A 17997-nucleotide genomic window follows, 5' to 3' on the forward strand; every position below is an offset into this window, starting at 1 on the left:
CTCGTGAAAAGCACACAGACATAATTATATTTCAGTTTAGGAACAAACTTATTAAACATGATGGATTAGACCACTAAATATGAGTTAATGTTTGTAAATAACATTATTAAATTAATATTTCTCGCATTAGCAGTGGAATTGAAATCCTAATGATAAAAATCATAGTTATAGAGTTATGAGAAATGTTTAGATGTAAAAATGAAACACAAAAGTCATAGCCGCCAATAATATAATTTATTTTTATAGATTCATATTATCTAAGTCTAGATTAAATTACAATACTATATTAACATTATATATAAGAAATGCAGACAAAACTATAATAAAATTAATAAAATCACGAAAAATTTGTGCAGGAATGATTAGATGAGAATATTTTACATGATGGTGCTAATAAAAAAATATTATAATTAATTACATAAATGTAACATTTCACAGGCACAGTACATAGAATTTGAAACATTAGATCAATATCATTAGTAATCATACAACAATCTTATTAACAGTTTACCTACTTATAGTTTATACACCTTGAATGCTTCAGACTCTCATATAAAAATATAAGATACCGTAATATTATGTTCAATGTTATTTAATTATGTATTTATGTTTAAAATTTATGTAAAGTAATAACTTACTGTTACACATTGTAATAACCAAAGATTTTTAAACTTTTATTTAAAATATAGGATAGTTTGATTTGAATTATTATAATATTCGAACATTGTTTTATTTTGTATTTTTAATACAAAATTTAACCTGTAAAAGCCCAAAATGATGTATTGTTTATTCTGTTTCACATAAAGAATTTCACCATATTTAAATGTATAGTTAAGAATATCCGGAATTTATTGTTTTGAATTTTCATATAAAATATGATAATTATATATCTTAAAGTTTTAATATGGCAACGAAAGTGCTTTTTTTACCAGAAATCATTTAGGGCGTGGACTCTCAATGGGCTTATTGAAATATAGTTTGTATCAAAACATTGTGCATTAGCCTAGCAATAGAAATATATAAAAAAACCACAAATTATATTCAAAAACTTATTTTAAATGTTAAATGTGACAATTTTTCAATTCTGGCAAAAGAAAAAGACTTAATTTTTGGCCAATGAGATAGCAAAGTTAGTACAACCAACTTAGATTTTTTATTGACTACTGAACATTTTTATCTAAACCAGTTTACATATTGTCTACGTAAATTCAGTACTGCGTATAATCCTAAAAAATTAAAAAATTTTTTTTTTGGCCTTTTCAACTGAATGAGACAAGCCGCATTAATTGGTATATTTTAATTTTGAAATCGACCAATAGACTGCTTGCATTCTATTAATTTCAGTACCGCAAATGAATCCTCCCTACTAAAGAAGCGAAGCAATATCGCGTATATCCCTATATCCCATACAGGGATGAGACATACTCGATTTGCGTAAAGGCAATACAGCGTATAAGCCATATGTAACTGCCACAATTAACTTCGTTTAGATGCATATAATAGTAAAATAGATTTTCTAATATAAATCAAGAACACAAAATAACAGCACTAAATTTTATTTTTTTTACAAAATCACAAGGTTTTTTGTCCCTTCTGAACACTTTGACAAATGGTTCATCCGGGGTATTGAACTTACATGGATGATATATACAACAGATAGATTTAAATTTAAGTTAATGTCATAAAATGGGTTGCACGAATAAAGTTAGATAATAAATTTTATTCCAGTAAAATGGCTAAATAATATAATAAAATACAAAACAAAAACATTTTAATATAACAATGTAGAGATGACGTTCATAATATGTATATTACATTAATAAAAATATTAAAAGATTAAAACTTCCGAAAAAATTAAAACTTAAGTACAAAACAAAAATAATTAACATGTAAGAGAAAGAAAAAAAAAACTACATTAATTGAATGAAATTTTGCCTAAATGAGACAAAATAAAATAAATTCTCTTATATTATGTGCTTATTGCTGTCGCAGCATTTCCAGCCATCTTTCGAACAGGGGTGAATGGATCCACTCTGCAGTGGCTTGGAGAAGCGTAAACATTTCGGAGGCCCTGCAGTACCTAGGCTGTCCAGAAAATTGCCTATGTGCATTGTTATAGGTGACCCTTAATTTATTTCATGCTGCTTGCGTATAATTGTTCCATAAAGCAACCCATTTTAACAAAAACATAACAATTATTATTTAAATTTGACAATTTATTTAGCAACTTTATTGCTGCAACTAGCTCTAAAAATGCATCACCGAACACATTTATTTTCAAGCACAATTTGCAATGCAACCAAAATAAATTTATATTTGTATTTTCACATTTAAACATTTACATATGTAATATAAATAGGAATGCGAAATTCAATGTATATATAATTTTAAGAACCAGTAACATGTAGGCCAAAACATTAGGTGATTAATAACATTTTAAAACTAAGGATTTGTTTAATATACGCTTTAAATGTACTTAAACTAACTACTTCTTGTTTAAACTAAAAAAGTTCATAAATAATATGGATCTGATAAACTGTTGTCTTGTTTTGTATGTACCAAATAAAATTAATAATATATTATCACAAATAGTTCTTATTTCTAATGAAAATTTCCTGAAATATTGTTTTATAAAATACTATCTATCCAATTCCCACAATCGCAATAACAAGGATTTTAAAAGAAAAGCTATTATCAAGAAAAAATCCTGTTGGATTTAAACAGAGGGTTATACAAACACCATTTTCAAACTAGGAATATAAACAACAACAAACATAGTACACATATGTGTTTTTTTTTTAATAGCAGAAATGAAGCAAAGATTATATATATCAAACTACATTAGTAACAGTGAATTACTAATGTAGTTTGACAGACATTCAGCAGAAATTCAATTTTTTTTTGAGAAACTTATTTCTCAAAAAAAAACTTTCTTAAAAGTCTCAGCTTTACAGTGCTGTCATTTGCTGGTTTAAGTCTTAGAGGCACAGCTTTTTAATTTAATACAAAATAAAAAATTACCATAATTTCTATGATTTGTATTAAAAAAAAGAAGAAAAAAAAAAGGAAAACGCTTTTCCAGGTGGTCTAAATTTGACTACCACCATGCCAGTAAGGAAGTAAACGACTCTTTAAATCAGTCAGAGACTAGTGACTTGTGTTAGTGAAAATGTAATGTCTATATTGTATTGTATTGGCGGCCTCCGTGGTGTAGGGGTCAAGACGCTTGACTCCCACACGGAAGGTTCCGGTTTCGATTCCCGGTGAGAAACACATAAATTAAAATGTGGTTTTCATCACGCCTGGGTGTTCTGTGATGTAATTCACCACTGAAATTGGGCCTCCTTGCCTGTTGTGGTGCAAAACAAAAATAAATAATAATAATTACAGTAAAACCTCGTTATTACGTTCCTCGATTTTACGTTTTCCCGCTTTTTCCACCGAAATGTTCAGGACCCATTTTTCTTCATACATTCTCATACAAATATTCCCCCCCATTAACGTTTTTTACATTTTTCAAAACCCCGGCTTTACGCTTTAAAAAAATTCGGAATTCATTTGATGTGTCAAAAAAGCCGAAATTATGTTGTAATAATAATGCCGCGGCCCGCGCGCCATCGCGTGTGCCACGCGAATGAAGAATAAAAACAGGTTAACAAACTAATAAGGGATAAATTATTGTCTTAACATAAATTCAAAGCAGGTGTAGTGTAATCGACCTTTTTGTTTAAGTGTTCGTAGTTTCTATTAACCTACAGGGTTGGTCTTAGATTTTATTTGAACAAAAACGTCACATTGACTTGTACAAATCATGATACACAGTTGACAAACGTTTAAAAACAATAAAGTTTTAATATCATTCAATTGCGATGTTTAAAACATAACAATAGAAATACAGTCGAACTTGGTTATTACGAGGAAGATGGGACGATTGAATTTGCTCGTTATAAACGTTACTCGTTATACCAGAGAAACGTTTTTTTTATACAATCGCTATTGCACATTGTAACAATGTTGACACTGTGGTCATCATAGATAGAGAAAACTTTGTACACAATTCCACATTTTACACGCCACATTCGATTTCACGAATAATTGCCACTTTTACACGAATTGAGAGACACTTCCTCTTGTTAGTAGAAGTGTTTATAATTCAGGGGTTAAGTTTTAACTGATCTGGTCTAGAACTCATTTGACATCACCCACTTGTAATGTTTATTGTGTATTGAAATAAACATTAAATAATCTAAAAAATGCCCGTAAAAACCCCCAAAACAAGCATGTCATTCATAAACTACAAAAGCAGCTGTAAACTACAAAAGCAGCTGTAAATTATAGCAATGTGCCGAACCGGCACTTACTAAGTTCACAAAGCTTGGATTTTTAAAAAACCATGTGTGTTTATTCATTTTTCAATATTTTTGGCGAAAAATCAAATTAGGTACTTAGACACTTACATAGCTATCATAAACATAATCCGATTCCAACGCCCAGCGGTATTTATCCTTTACGTTAGCCGACCGTTTGGATTTTATCACTTAGGTTTTTATTTCGAGAATGATGTTTTTAACAATTGAAGATTATTTGTGTAATTTTTGACAATATTTTTGTTCGGTATGTCCGAAAAGTAGCTCGTTATAACAGTGAATAATTGTATGGAAAAAACCATGAACTAAAATGTCAATTAATGTTTCTTTGTAACATCAGAGACCTCGCTATTTCCGTGATCGTTATAACCGAGTTTGACTGTATTTAAAGTTATAAAAAAGATGGTTTAAAAAGCTGCAAACTATATGACAGTTGTTTTTAGTGATGCCATAGAAAAAAAAGTGATATAAAATTTCCCAACATTTAGGGGAAGAAATATTTTATGTTATTTTATACGAATTCAAAATTCTATTTGTTTTTTTTACACATAAAAAATTTTTAACATGCTGTTTTAAATCAAATAAAAAACAGATTACATAATATTGTTTGAAAAAATATTTTGGGTGAAATCATTGAAAATAGGTAAAAAAAAATATTGTCAATTTCCACTTAAACCGTTTTTGCAATTTTTCTGGAAGTATACGTACAATATAGTGTACTAAATCCATTTTTTTCAATGTTATTCCTATTTTTTCCATACATTTTTCATTTTCTCACTTAAGCGTTTTCTTTAGTTTTACACTTTTTTTCTTGCGGGATTGAACAACGTAAAAAGGGGGTTTTACGTATATATCTCAACTAGAAACCTCAGTCAAAACATACTTTTTCATACTGATAACCAGAGAACTAACTATGATTTTCATTCCCCTATGCCCAGAATTCTTAGGTCTGCCAACAAACAAACACCAGTCTTGATTTCTTTGATAACAAGTTGTCTTCTTTCATACAATCACTGAATCAAATTCAATTATAAACACCTCTCTCCCGCTTCCACTCCCACCAAGTCTACTATATACCATTGTCTTTCTACGTTCTTTTACAATAATTTTCTATGCATACATGTCCTTAAAAATGCCCATTGGGCGAATATATTATATATGAACAACTATACAACTACTATCAAAAAAATACATTGAATATGTGGTACGTTTTTTATACCACTGTGATTCAAAGAGTTAAGTGATTACATTATACACAGGTAAGATAAGACATTCATGAAACTTTTTCCAAAAGTTCTCCATTTCTGTTGAAATATGCATCTGTAAAAGAAAAGTCAGAAAACTAACAACTGTCTCTAGGGTTAAATCGAATATTTGTCTAAAAACATTCAGACATATTCAAAATACTATAAGACTTTTAAATCTGGTTTTTTATATTACTGTTTTTGACTATTTTACATAGAAATTGAGACAAATAATAATTATTGTATTTTAATTCCCGCTTACAGATATACTTTTGGTAGGAAAATAATAAATAACAAAGAGAGATTTTAAATGTATGCTTGCAGCCTAAGTGAAGAAAAATCACTAAAATAAATATGATGAATATGTATTTTGGAAAAAACATTTTACGTAAAAAAAAATTGCACAAAAATGCATGTACATATTAGTAATGATCTGATTTCTTTTAGAATAAACAAAGTTTATTTCAACCCGTTGACTAGAAAATGATAAATGGCTGTCATTTTAATTCAACCAGAAATCCGATATATTTTATAGTCTATCAAGATATGGTTTGGCATTTTTTTATAAGTAGGTATATTAAAAATAAATCTAAATATTTATTGAAATAGAGATCCTGAAATAAATAAATATTAATAATAAAATATTATTAAACTATATAAATCACACCTTACATCAGTCTTCTCTTTGGTCAAAGTTACCCAGCGCAATGAAATTATTAATCAATTCATAAAATGTAAAATAAATACACTGCTGAATTGCTAATACATCTGTAGTTGCATAAAGCACTAAAATGCACATTGCAATAATATTAAAGGAACAAAATTCTTCTCATAGGCTTTAAATACGACATTAGTCATGACTGTGGTTCCTAGAAGTATTACAAGCATAACTGAATTGATAAATAGCAATAAAATATTTGGTAAGTATTTAAGTAGTCATTTTACAATTAACATGAAATTAATACAGACGCTGACTATATTTTCTAATTACTATATTTTCTAATAAAAAATGACTAGAATAACTAGAATTCCTTATGTCAATATTGTGGTATGAAAATATTTTCAATAAACATAATCATTAAATTAAATCAACGGACATAATAAATTACTGAAGGACAAACTCATCATTTCAATAATTAATTAAATAAAAATATACTCTTTTATTTAATAATACAAAAATGGCATTATAAAAGTTAGTACAGGATCTGACGGGATCAAGCGCCCCGTCACTTGCTGAAAAGGGACGGGAATATATAATATGAGCATGTTATTCTCTCCTCCCTTGCAAGAAAGTCTGTTTTTGTGCCAACTGAACCTATGGCATGTCCGGCTCCAATAAAATTTTCCTCACATCAATAAATAATAAAAATATGTAACTCACAGTGTTTCTTGTGAGGGGTAAATAATTTGCAAACAACTTATTTCATTCTAACATTTTGTTGTTAAATGATAAAAAAAAAACTATTAGAAGTAAGTACTTAAAAGACTTGTATTTTTTCTTACATTTTGAATAATAATGATAGTTTATTAAAACCTGTTTTCAAACGGTTTTGCAAGTCACATTTTGATAAATTAAATTTTGGAACATGCACCCGGTGACAGTAAAATAAATTTTGTCATCAACTGTATATGTGAAAATATTAGGAAAAAATCGATTTAACGAAGCAAGTTTTAAAGAACGCACTTTGTTTTTAAAGTTTCACATATCAATAGAACCTAATAACAATAAAATTATTCAGCCAGTTGATATTTTTTGCAAAAAATACCTTCTTAGGTACCGTTAATTCGGGAGTATGCTATTTTCCATACACGACTGCATTAAGAACATCACGTTTGCTTAGCCCCCGATGGACTGAAGGGAGTGTTTGAAGTGTACAAGCTTGGCCAGTTCCTGATACAGTACATCCTCTTGCCTCAGGAGAGCCACTAATGTGGCGGCCAATATGGGAACTATAGCTCGCCATATTGACAGGTGTGACCAGGTGGAATAGTAATCAGGCGGGGTGATCTGAAAAAACACAAGTAAAAGTTTATTTTATTTTATTTTTTAAAATAAAAGAATGTAGCTAAGATTTCCAGAAAAAATATGTAGGTACAGTTTTCTCGTTTGAAATTGCAAATCTAAAACAGGTATATTTGACAAGATTAAGAAAGGGTCAATAAAATAGTTTGATTGTGTGGAATAAATGGATGACGAAATAATGGCAAAACACATATATATTATGACAAGAATGAATAACGACTAAGAAAGACGTGGTGTTATCAGGTGAACCAAAATCTTAAGTCTGGTCATGTCAAAAATAGATGCAATCGAAGGGCACGTATGACAAGATGCATGAATGTGAAAGAAGCTAAGAATGCATGTTAGGATAGACATGTGTGGCTTTCCATCCTCTCTACTTACCTATAGAAATGGCATGAGTGTAAATATATCAAGCAAATAAATAAAATAAAAAGCTTGAATTATTGATTTATAATATCACTAGCCCAAGGCAACAGTGAGATAAACCTGAATTTTTCGATTTTGATATACATGCAGACATTATGTTAGTAAATTTAATTCATGAATATTTTCAAATAATAAAATATTGAGGTTAGATAGTTAACCTATGTGAAAATATAGTATTCTTAATCTACTTCAAATAATTTCATTCAGTCAGACCCTTCGCACACCTCAAAGTCTGATTATCTCATAATATGTTCTTTAGATATATCTAATTGTTGCTTTGGGCAAGCGATATCTTGTTTGATGTAATTAAATTATTTAAATAAAAGCTGGAGAGCAAACTGTACGTACATAAAATGGATTTTATTATTGTTTTTCACAATGTATGATTCATTCTTTTAGTACCTTTTAAAATAAAATGTTTATAATATTAAGACCAGTAAAATATGTACAAATTTGACTGCCTTACCAATGTAGAATTGGTCCCAAAATTAGTGGAATTGAAATCTGTGTTGTGGAAGGCAACCATTTCATCATACTTCCGGCTGGACAGAGTTATGACCATACACACGAGGTAGAGGAGAGCCAACAAGACTCCCCGAAGATGGGATTGGATAATGGAGATCAAATTAGACAAACTTATATCCAAGCTGAAAAATAAATACACCATATAAATGAGTATTCGATATATATCTTAGTAAAAATTATGTATGATGTTTCTATTTTAAGTATAGAATGATAGTAGTCTAGGTCATCAATAAAGATTTCAGCTCAATTATTTCATAATAAATTAACACATTCGCGGACACTTTTTTTCTCATAAAATCCACTCATATGGACAATGGACACATATCTAAAAATTCTTATTTTTTGGAATATTTTACTTCCAATTAGACCATAATTGATGGTTTAAACCATGCAAGTATGTAATTACTTCAGTTTCACGTGGGCAGTCTTTTCAGTACTAAAAGATTTTTAAAAATAATGAGATCAATCACCAAATTGGTAAATTAAAATTAAACTTTATAAAGTGTACAACGGGAGGATTTAAGAACTGGGATGTGGTACTGTGATAGTGTTGCAAAGTCACAGATTAGAGGTCTGAAATTCTAAAACCCCTCTTCCACAACTTAATTCACATTTTTTATCACAGTTAAAAATACCGCCAAAATTGTAGTATTTGGGTTAATAATAGTAAGAGTACATGTTGATGTATATAAAAAATATTATCATTAAAAAACAGCCAATGAAAGGGCATGTACGAAATGCCTAGACCTCCATGTTCCCTTAATAAAAATAAACTTCTTATCGTTATTAAAATATTATTTAGCTATTATATATACAATAGTCAATTACAGCAGTTACATGAAGAATAATATGTACAAGAAACTGAACAAAAAGAACATAGAACTATGTAGCAAAGACAAACAAGGGCAATGAAATAATGGTAGATAATTATAATTATTTTCAAGAACATGATCAACTTATAAGATTTTGAGATATGTGCCGTGCCAATCGATCTTCATCCCACACTGTGTTAATGGCAAAGAAATTGACAAAAAGCAGGAAGATCCATCCCAAAAAATTCCAAGTTGTGCGACGAATTTACTAATCTACATATTGATAACAATCCTTTGGCAAATTAAAACCCTCTATTTAATAAATATTTCACATTGACCTCGCCGGAAGTAAACCTAGGACCTCAGGCAAGGTAGGCAAACACACTAGCCAGAACATCACGAGGCAGACTAATATCCACTCAATTTCCTTTTTAGGATTTTCGCCTAAGAATAGCCACCGTATCAAAAACACTCGCCCAGGGTTCTGATTTTTAAAACTGTATTCTTCATTCCACACAGACCCAGGAAAATAAGCATGGTATAATCGACAAAAATAATATTAAGTTGATCAAGCATTGACTTGTTTTTTACTAGCTAAAATATTTTGGTGATATGAAGCCAAGTTTCAGCATAAATTATTTTGGCGGTACCTGCACGCGGTCAAGGTGCTTGTCTAATACACGGGGAATCCGGGCTCGATTACTGAATATATCACAATAATTAAATGTGTTTTTCTTAAGCTTGGGTATAATGTGCTGTAATTCACCACTGTAACTAGCCGTTTAAATAGCAGACAAATTCTATAGACTTTGTTATACTTTTGGAAAAGAAAAATACTGTCAATAGAGAAAGGTTTTGTTAGAGGATATCATGCAGAATCAAAAGTGGAATGGTCTATCTATTCATTTTAGGCGGTGCGTTAAATTTGCGGGAAAACATATTATAAATATTTATATGTAAATGTTTATGTTACCCTGTACCACGCGCGAGATATCTGTCTTAAGTTATTTTTTTTAAATATTTACCTATCAAATACTGAAACCAGGCAGCATGAACACAGGAAGTAATATGCTGCAGAATAGGGGACTACAATAGCAGCGTGGAAGGACAAGTGGCCAGGTCGGGAGCCGTCTCCGTAGGTCAAGGCCAGTAGGTGCATGAGAGCCAGCCCAGCAAGTAGACCATGCGATAGTGTGGCCACACCGCGCCACCCACCCTGAGCGCTTATTGCCACATCTAACGGAGTTAGACTGCTTAATCTGGAATTATTATAAATGCATGATGCACTCTTTTGTAACAGAAAATAATATAAATAATATTTTTTATACTTAAAGCATTACCTTTGTGGTTATTCATTTTAGTTAAAATAAAACAATTTTTTGTTTTGTTTTTTAGTTTTGAAGCTACACAAGCTTCCTTATCAAGGTATAATTTAGTACCATATTTATCATATTTACAATTCTTTGGTAAAAACTTTGCCTAGCTAACAAGGGTTCATACCCCGTTCCAGGCTAGGCAATTATAATACATATTATTACGTACATATAGGCAATTACATATTTATTGTATCTTAGTTTTATTGAAAAATATAACAAGATAACAAAATACTTTAAAAAAAAATTCATTTAGATTTATCACTATTACCCTTCATTTTGCATATTTTTTGTGCCTAGTAAGTGAAAATGCAAGGAATCCTAAAAATGAATAGTTTAATCCAATTACGCGTTGTTAAATGAATATTCCAAATTTTTAATTTAACAAGAGGTACCAGCACAATACATAATTTAAATTTAGGTACGCTGTTTGATTTCCTACTACAATAAAATATTTATTTCATCATCATCATTCCCTTTCTGCACCGAATAGTGCATAGGGCACTGCATTAGTACACCAATTGCAGTGTATCTTGATATTTTTTGTTACATGAAGGTAACACGATCAGTCTTACGCTTCAGGTACCAGTCCAGGGACTAAGAAATTGATTTATTTAACATACCTGAAATATTTTCGTTCTTCAGCCCGTCGTTGAGCCTCTCCTAAGACTCTGTCCCTCGCGACTGCTCTGAAGTGTCCTCCTCTCTGCACATATATTTTATCTGGTCTTCGGCTGAAGGCTCCATCCAGCGTTCCATCATTAGGTGATGTCATCGGGGATGGGGATGAAAATGGATTGTCAATATGCCTCTCGTTAAAACTGCTTATATCAGAACCTAATCCATCTAACATTGAAGTGAGATCTAGCGTCGGTCGGACTAAAACAAAAAACTTATATTTATTATCACTGTATTAAAGAAATAAAATTTAGATATGCTTAGTTAATGTTTGGATCAACAAATTTGGAGGATCAGAAAATACCAGCGAGAAAATAAATGTTTAGGTCCCTGTCTCTATAAAACTCAACCGTTCTTAACTTTTATTTTATTACGTACATATTATTTATATTACTTTACAAAGGAGTTAAATTTGTAGAAGCCAGTCATCAGTTATGTGTCTATGCAAAAATTTAACTGCTAAAATGTACACAAATTGAATAGTTGTTGGTTTCCCAAATGAAATAAAATAGGAATAATAATTGCAACAGTCTGGTTTTTTTAAACCAAAGCTTAGAGGGTGAGAATTAAAAGGAGACCTGTAATACCATTAATCACTGTAATTAATTACATGTAATACCACAAAAGTGTGTTCTCAAGGCCCTACTCGGGGTCAGTCTCGGGACACCCACAGCGGAGGTGTTTGAACGTCAGGCAACTGTATGCTAAGGAACTTCTCATTCACATTCATAAACACGGTGGGAATAAATGTTACGATAGTAGCTATGAAACGCGCCTTAGAAAAAACAGCATACGTGGCACCTAAAATGACAACATCATTTGGTCAAAGGAGTCAAGTATACCTTGCTTCAAGAATATATAACAATTTGCCACAAGAGTAAATTTAGATCTTGAGCAATTTAAATTATTTGTAAAAAAAGTGTCTACTTGATTTTGGTCCCGAGAACTGTCTTGAGACGGTCCCCCCACCAAAGCAGTAGACTTGTTTATATAAAATTATTTTTGAATTCCATGTTTTGTATTTGTATCCACACATGTCTCGATTAATAAATGTCATATATATTTGGCATTTGTGCGTATGTTGGGCCACCGGGAACTTACAGATGTAAAGGTCCCTAAGACAGTAGCTTGTTACTTGACCTCATGTCTGCATAGTAGTTAAATATGTGAGCTGTACTAATGTATATATATTTTTTCTTATTTTCTAACTATTTTTTATGTTTATATCTGTGTGCAAAAGGAAAAATGGAATGAGTAAAAAAAATTGAGTTTTGAGTTAAGTATGCAGAGTGGTTCTTTAGATACATATCTACGGAGGAAAAATGACATGAATAATTATTTAGAATATTTGGCAAGGATTAATGGAATAATTGTACTTATTCCACTGGAGAGTATTTTTTTAACGTTTAGTTGGCAAGGAACAATGACATAAGTCAACTTGGTTCAGTGTTCCTTTCCGCTTTTGGCCATATTTACTATACTCAGTTGGCCATTACGTACAAACGTCACATAAATACATATCTTTTATGAGTCCGATTACTCTAGAAGGGATACAGATGACAGAAAATTTTTGTCAGTAGGCTTAACTCTGGACACTATGTACGAGATGTACAAAGAAAAAGTGCCAATTAACTATGTATCAGTTTTATCAATGCCAATGAATTTGGCACTATTTTCTAAAGCATGGGACTGAAAATAAAAAAAACCAGCCCTGTTTACCTGTAATACCTGCGACACTTTTCCCATGGAAATAAAAATAGCCCGGTCAACTGGAATAGAAGTAAACGCAGAATTCCAAAGATTAGAAGAGTGGAAGTTAGTGGAAGCTGATGGTGCCTATGAGGCCAAAATAATTGATAAAGCTTTATCAAGTAATGAACATAAAATATATTGTTTTGACCTACAACAATGTCTGCCAACACCTAACTTAAATACAAATTCAGTTTTGTTATAAAAGTCTATTGTGGACCTTTAATCTTACAATCTACAACTGTCACACCAAAAAACCTGTAAGTTTTATGTGGCACAAAGGAGAAGGTTGTAGAGGAGCTAATCAAATAGCTTCATGTCTGTATGCTTTTATTTTGAGCTTGTCTTCAGAAATAAAGAAATTAACCTTTTACTCCGATACATGTGCGGTGGGGTAGGCCGATATTTTTTTTTCCGAATTTAGAAATGAAAGGGGTCTAAAAAGATGCCTTTTGGATAACTCAGAATGCAAAAAATATTTTAAAAAATATTCGATACTACTTTTGGCCCTCAACCAGAGCTTGAAGTTTTCGAAAAAGTCGATTTTTTGCTCTAAGCCGGCTGTCATTTCGAATTTGAGTAAGTAAATCAGTCCAAATAAATTTTATAATGAGCATTAAATCTTATTAAATAAGCATCTAAGGGCGTGAGTTGCACTTTGTTTCGTAATAAATGGGTAGCATTGTATATATTGTATTATATTATATATTGTATTATATTATATATGTTAATAAAATCAATATATTGCTGCTCTTACTATAATGTGTCATTAATTTTGAAGATGTTTTTTAAATTGACCTAAATTTAAATTTACTGTCTTATATTTCACTTAAAGATTCTTCTCATCGTTTCTTTGAATCCCTTAAAATAAATATGTGTTTATGTTTTTCCTTTTTTAAAAAAAAATGTTATTACTATTTTATTTTATTTTTACATCTGAGCATGTTTTTCATTCTTTATTTCCATTCTTAATTCTTAATTACTCTTACAAGTTTTCTTCATTTTTAATATTATTTCCATTTGTAAATACTCACTACAAACTACAAACCTTTAAATATATTTTTTTCACTTAAATTTAAATTTTTAAACAACTTTCATTTATGTTTTCTTTTTCCTTCTCTTTTTTATACTTTCATAATTAACATTAGATTTAATTGCTTTTTAATATGGAAACTTCACTGGTCCATTAGAATTAAGTCCAATTGTGTAAAATATTAAACTTTGTAACTGTACTGTATGTTTCCTGAATAAAAGAAAATAAAAAAAAAAAAAAATTGTTTTAATGGGCCATTGTTTTCGTCAACATTAGTCAGGCGCTCGACGGAATCAGTTCCGCGGAGTGTAAACTTTTTGCATTTTGGTAGTTTTAAAGTGTGTTCGAATTTGTAATGTAATTAAGTTATTTATTTACTGACAAAAAATAATTTTATCAATATAGATAATTAACAAAATGTTCAGACAGTGATAAACTTCAAACCTCGGTTGAGGGCCAAAAGTAGTATGGAATATTTTTTTTAATAATTTTTACGTTCAATGTGATTTAAAATGCAACTTTTTAGACACCTTTCACTTTGATGTCTAAAAAAATAAAAAACCTCATACATCATCGGCCCACTCTAATGTGCGGGTCAAAACAAAAATAGTCACGTGGCTGCCATGTTTTTATGTGTGAAGCAAAAGCGACCAGGTTTAATTATCAACCAAAAGTTTTTGGTATCACATGGAATGTGATTCAATACATGGGTTGATAGAGCGCAAAAAAAAAAAATGCTGGTATTCTTCATGCGCCAAGAGATTGGTACAATTCGGTGAGGAATACTAGTAAAAAAGTGCCCTGATAGAAGTCAGAGTAATGACGTACAAATATAATATTTTTATAGACTTCGCTAGCCTTTTCATTTAGGGCAACAAGTCAAATGGTTTCGAAATGGTGGAGAAAATTATGATGCACAATTTAAAAAGTCCTTGGATATATCTTTACCCTTTGAAACTATTTAATTTTTCCGGAGAGGCAAATCCAAGGAACTTTTGCAACCAAAACCATGCTACGATGGCCCAGTGCCAATAAATAAAGAGAAAAAAAGACCTTCTTAGTAATTTAAACCTAAGTAATTGATAATGACTGTCACGATTTTTTCAAAACTTTAAAAGACAGTTCTAATGTATGAAAATTAATATATTTATATATACAAGTGTAAATTATTTTATTTTAATAATGAAGATAAGCTTTTTAAGTATAATTTAGATAATTTTTTTGGATAAGTCTTTTGAATGTACCTACATAATAAAAAATAGAATTAAAATGTTTTTTTTTTTATCCCATATACCCTAAGCCCCTTCACTTATGTTATCTGATTCCCATCACATATTAGATCTCAGATCTGTCTGAGATAGGAGTGGAGTTTATATAATGAGATGGGATTAATAATTATATAAATATATTGTACTCTCTGAAGCGCAAGTCTGATCACCTTTTCTTTATATAATTATTAATCTTTATAATATAATAATAAGTATATTATTATAATTATTTTGAGTTGGACTGTGGCTCAGGGGTAGTGTTGTGAACTCTTGAGTCCAATGAGCCTCGGTTTAAATCTTTGTTCCAACACCACTTGATTCCTATTTTCAAACACAAGCCCCTTAGGCTTTCTTGAAAATAGTATTTACAAATTGAAATACTGGCAAATACGAGATTGTATAAATTTGTTTTAAAATATAATATACTCGAATATACATATTTTTAATACCACCTCTTTATGATCCAGTACCCTATGCACCATTTGGGAGTAAATGTGATTCAATTTATTTTTGTTTTTTTATTGTTTATCGGTTTTGATTCGGTATCAAATGATTTTTCTAATTGATCATTTTGATAATTGATGACAGAATTTTCGGAAAGGAACAATGGCATAAGTCAGAAAAAAGTAATAAATTATTAAGTTACACTATTTTAGGTTACATAAAAAAATAATATACATTTTCAAACCTACTGGTGCAAAAATTCATCAAAAATAATAAAGCCTTTTACGATTTGTGGGATATTTCATAAAATCCCGAAATTCTTCAATTTTGTTTTGGCTCTCCTGAAAACCTGCATTTTTTAACTCATTCCGTTATTCCTTTCGCACACAGATATATCTGTGTGGATTTAAATATGGATATGTATTATTTTAGATTTATTTTTTAGACACCATAAGTAAATATTAAATCAAGTAAATTAATGCCTCGACACGGGTTGTGCCCAGTGTGGTATTCATATTTGAAAACAAAAGTGTAATGTAAAACGTGAAATAAAAATAAATAAATAAAATTAGGCAAATAGTAGGCCAAAACATTATACTTTTTAAACAAATACAGTTACTATACAGCATAATGACTATTAAGCCCTTTTAAAGTTAAAATACTACCTGGCTTGTCTCCTGATGACTTGACGTGTTTACCAGTAGAAGGATCAAAAACTCTAGGACTTATATCTCTATTGTTAGCATTCTTATCTCGTTTTCCTTCTTCGTGTCGACTTTTTCGGCGTTTTTTTGGCTTAAGTTTACTCTCTTTCGAAGATCCATTATTATTAACTAAATCATTGGGCTCAATTTCCAGGTCTCCACTCAATGTTATTTCTTCGCCTCTATTGTATTCTTTTAAATAGTCGTCAACTTTCTCCAAGGCACTCATACTTGAAACTGTAATATCAAAGTCAGAGCCTAAGTCCGATCTATGTTTTGACGATATGCGTTTCTTTTTCCTTCTAGAGGGGCTTTTCTTTTCTCTGTGACTTCCACTTCCGTGGGAGCTCTTGCTATGCTTCAGATTTTCTTCAGATTCGTTCATTCCATTGACATATGCTGACAATGTTGCGATGGGATATTTACCATCAGACTTTTTAATTTCATTTTCCATGAATCCCATAATACCTAGTTTTATTTGGGTGTGTATTTCTAATTCGCCTTCAGCAGATACGTTAATATCTGAATCGACCCAGGATCCGCGAGACTTCTGTAATCTTGTCGAACTGTCTTCAACGGTGATAATCGTAGTCGCAGCACCACCCTCGAGAACCTGCACGTCTTCAGTTTTAGAAGACCTTCTTGATCTGTCATTTTGGATACTTTCTCTCCTGGTCTTTTGAATTGGTGCAGACGGAGACGTTTCGTTAAAAGATTTATTTTTGTTATGAATTTCTACAATTGCACTAGTTCTCTCGGGCGTAGAAAGAGGCGATATTCGACGACGTTCGTTAGACGCACTCATTTTAATACATTAAATTGGTTAAATAGTTGACGCTATCATCATACGTCTATAGGTCTTAGCAATTTTAAACATTTATAAACACTGCACCATTCCACAACCCCTGACATTTGAAATCGCCATTTTCAAACATAACAGATATCTGTAGTCTGTGAACATAACAAAAAAAACAGGATCCGGAATCAAACCAGCAGCAAGCAGAGGGCCAACATACAGGAAACTTCTTTAGAAGTTAGAACAAAGTTATTAAAATTTATCCAAAGATGGCAGGCGTGTATATTATCAACAAAATTCAAATATGTGAGCGCATTCAAACCAATTTCCACTAGTTTTATTATACGTAAATTCGGCTTTATTTTGCTTAATTCTGCACAATTTTCTGATCTATACTAAAAATATATGTATCAAATAAGAAAAGTGTATGTATATTATTATAATATATTATTTCACATTATGCCGTGACCAAGGTCGACTACATTCTACGCCGCCAATGAATGTTTAAATATCTATAGGTAGATAGGTATGTTAGTACCTACCTACTTTTATAAT

At 30.7% G+C, this 17997-nt stretch overlaps 1 protein-coding gene across 1 annotated transcript; it reads right to left on the reverse strand.

The window, feature by feature from the left end:
* Nucleotides 1-7103: 7103 nt before the first annotated feature.
* Nucleotides 7104-17578, reverse strand: LOC148284929 (uncharacterized). The gene is made up of 5 exons (XM_088233020.1): nucleotides 16608-17578; nucleotides 11394-11649; nucleotides 10423-10656; nucleotides 8527-8707; nucleotides 7104-7619 (listed from the first exon to the last, which is right to left on the reverse strand). Exons 1-5 carry the CDS (start codon nucleotides 17449-17451, stop codon nucleotides 7449-7451), a joined length of 1686 nt encoding a protein of 561 aa, XP_088089146.1. The 5' UTR covers nucleotides 17452-17578; the 3' UTR covers nucleotides 7104-7448.
* Between the last annotated feature and the right edge of the window lie 419 nt (nucleotides 17579-17997).

This window comes from Micrasema longulum, unplaced genomic scaffold, assembly GCF_059751315.1.
Source record: "Micrasema longulum isolate JH-2025_06_02 unplaced genomic scaffold, ASM5975131v1 h1tg000076l, whole genome shotgun sequence".
Lineage (NCBI taxonomy): Eukaryota > Metazoa > Arthropoda > Insecta > Trichoptera > Brachycentridae > Micrasema > Micrasema longulum.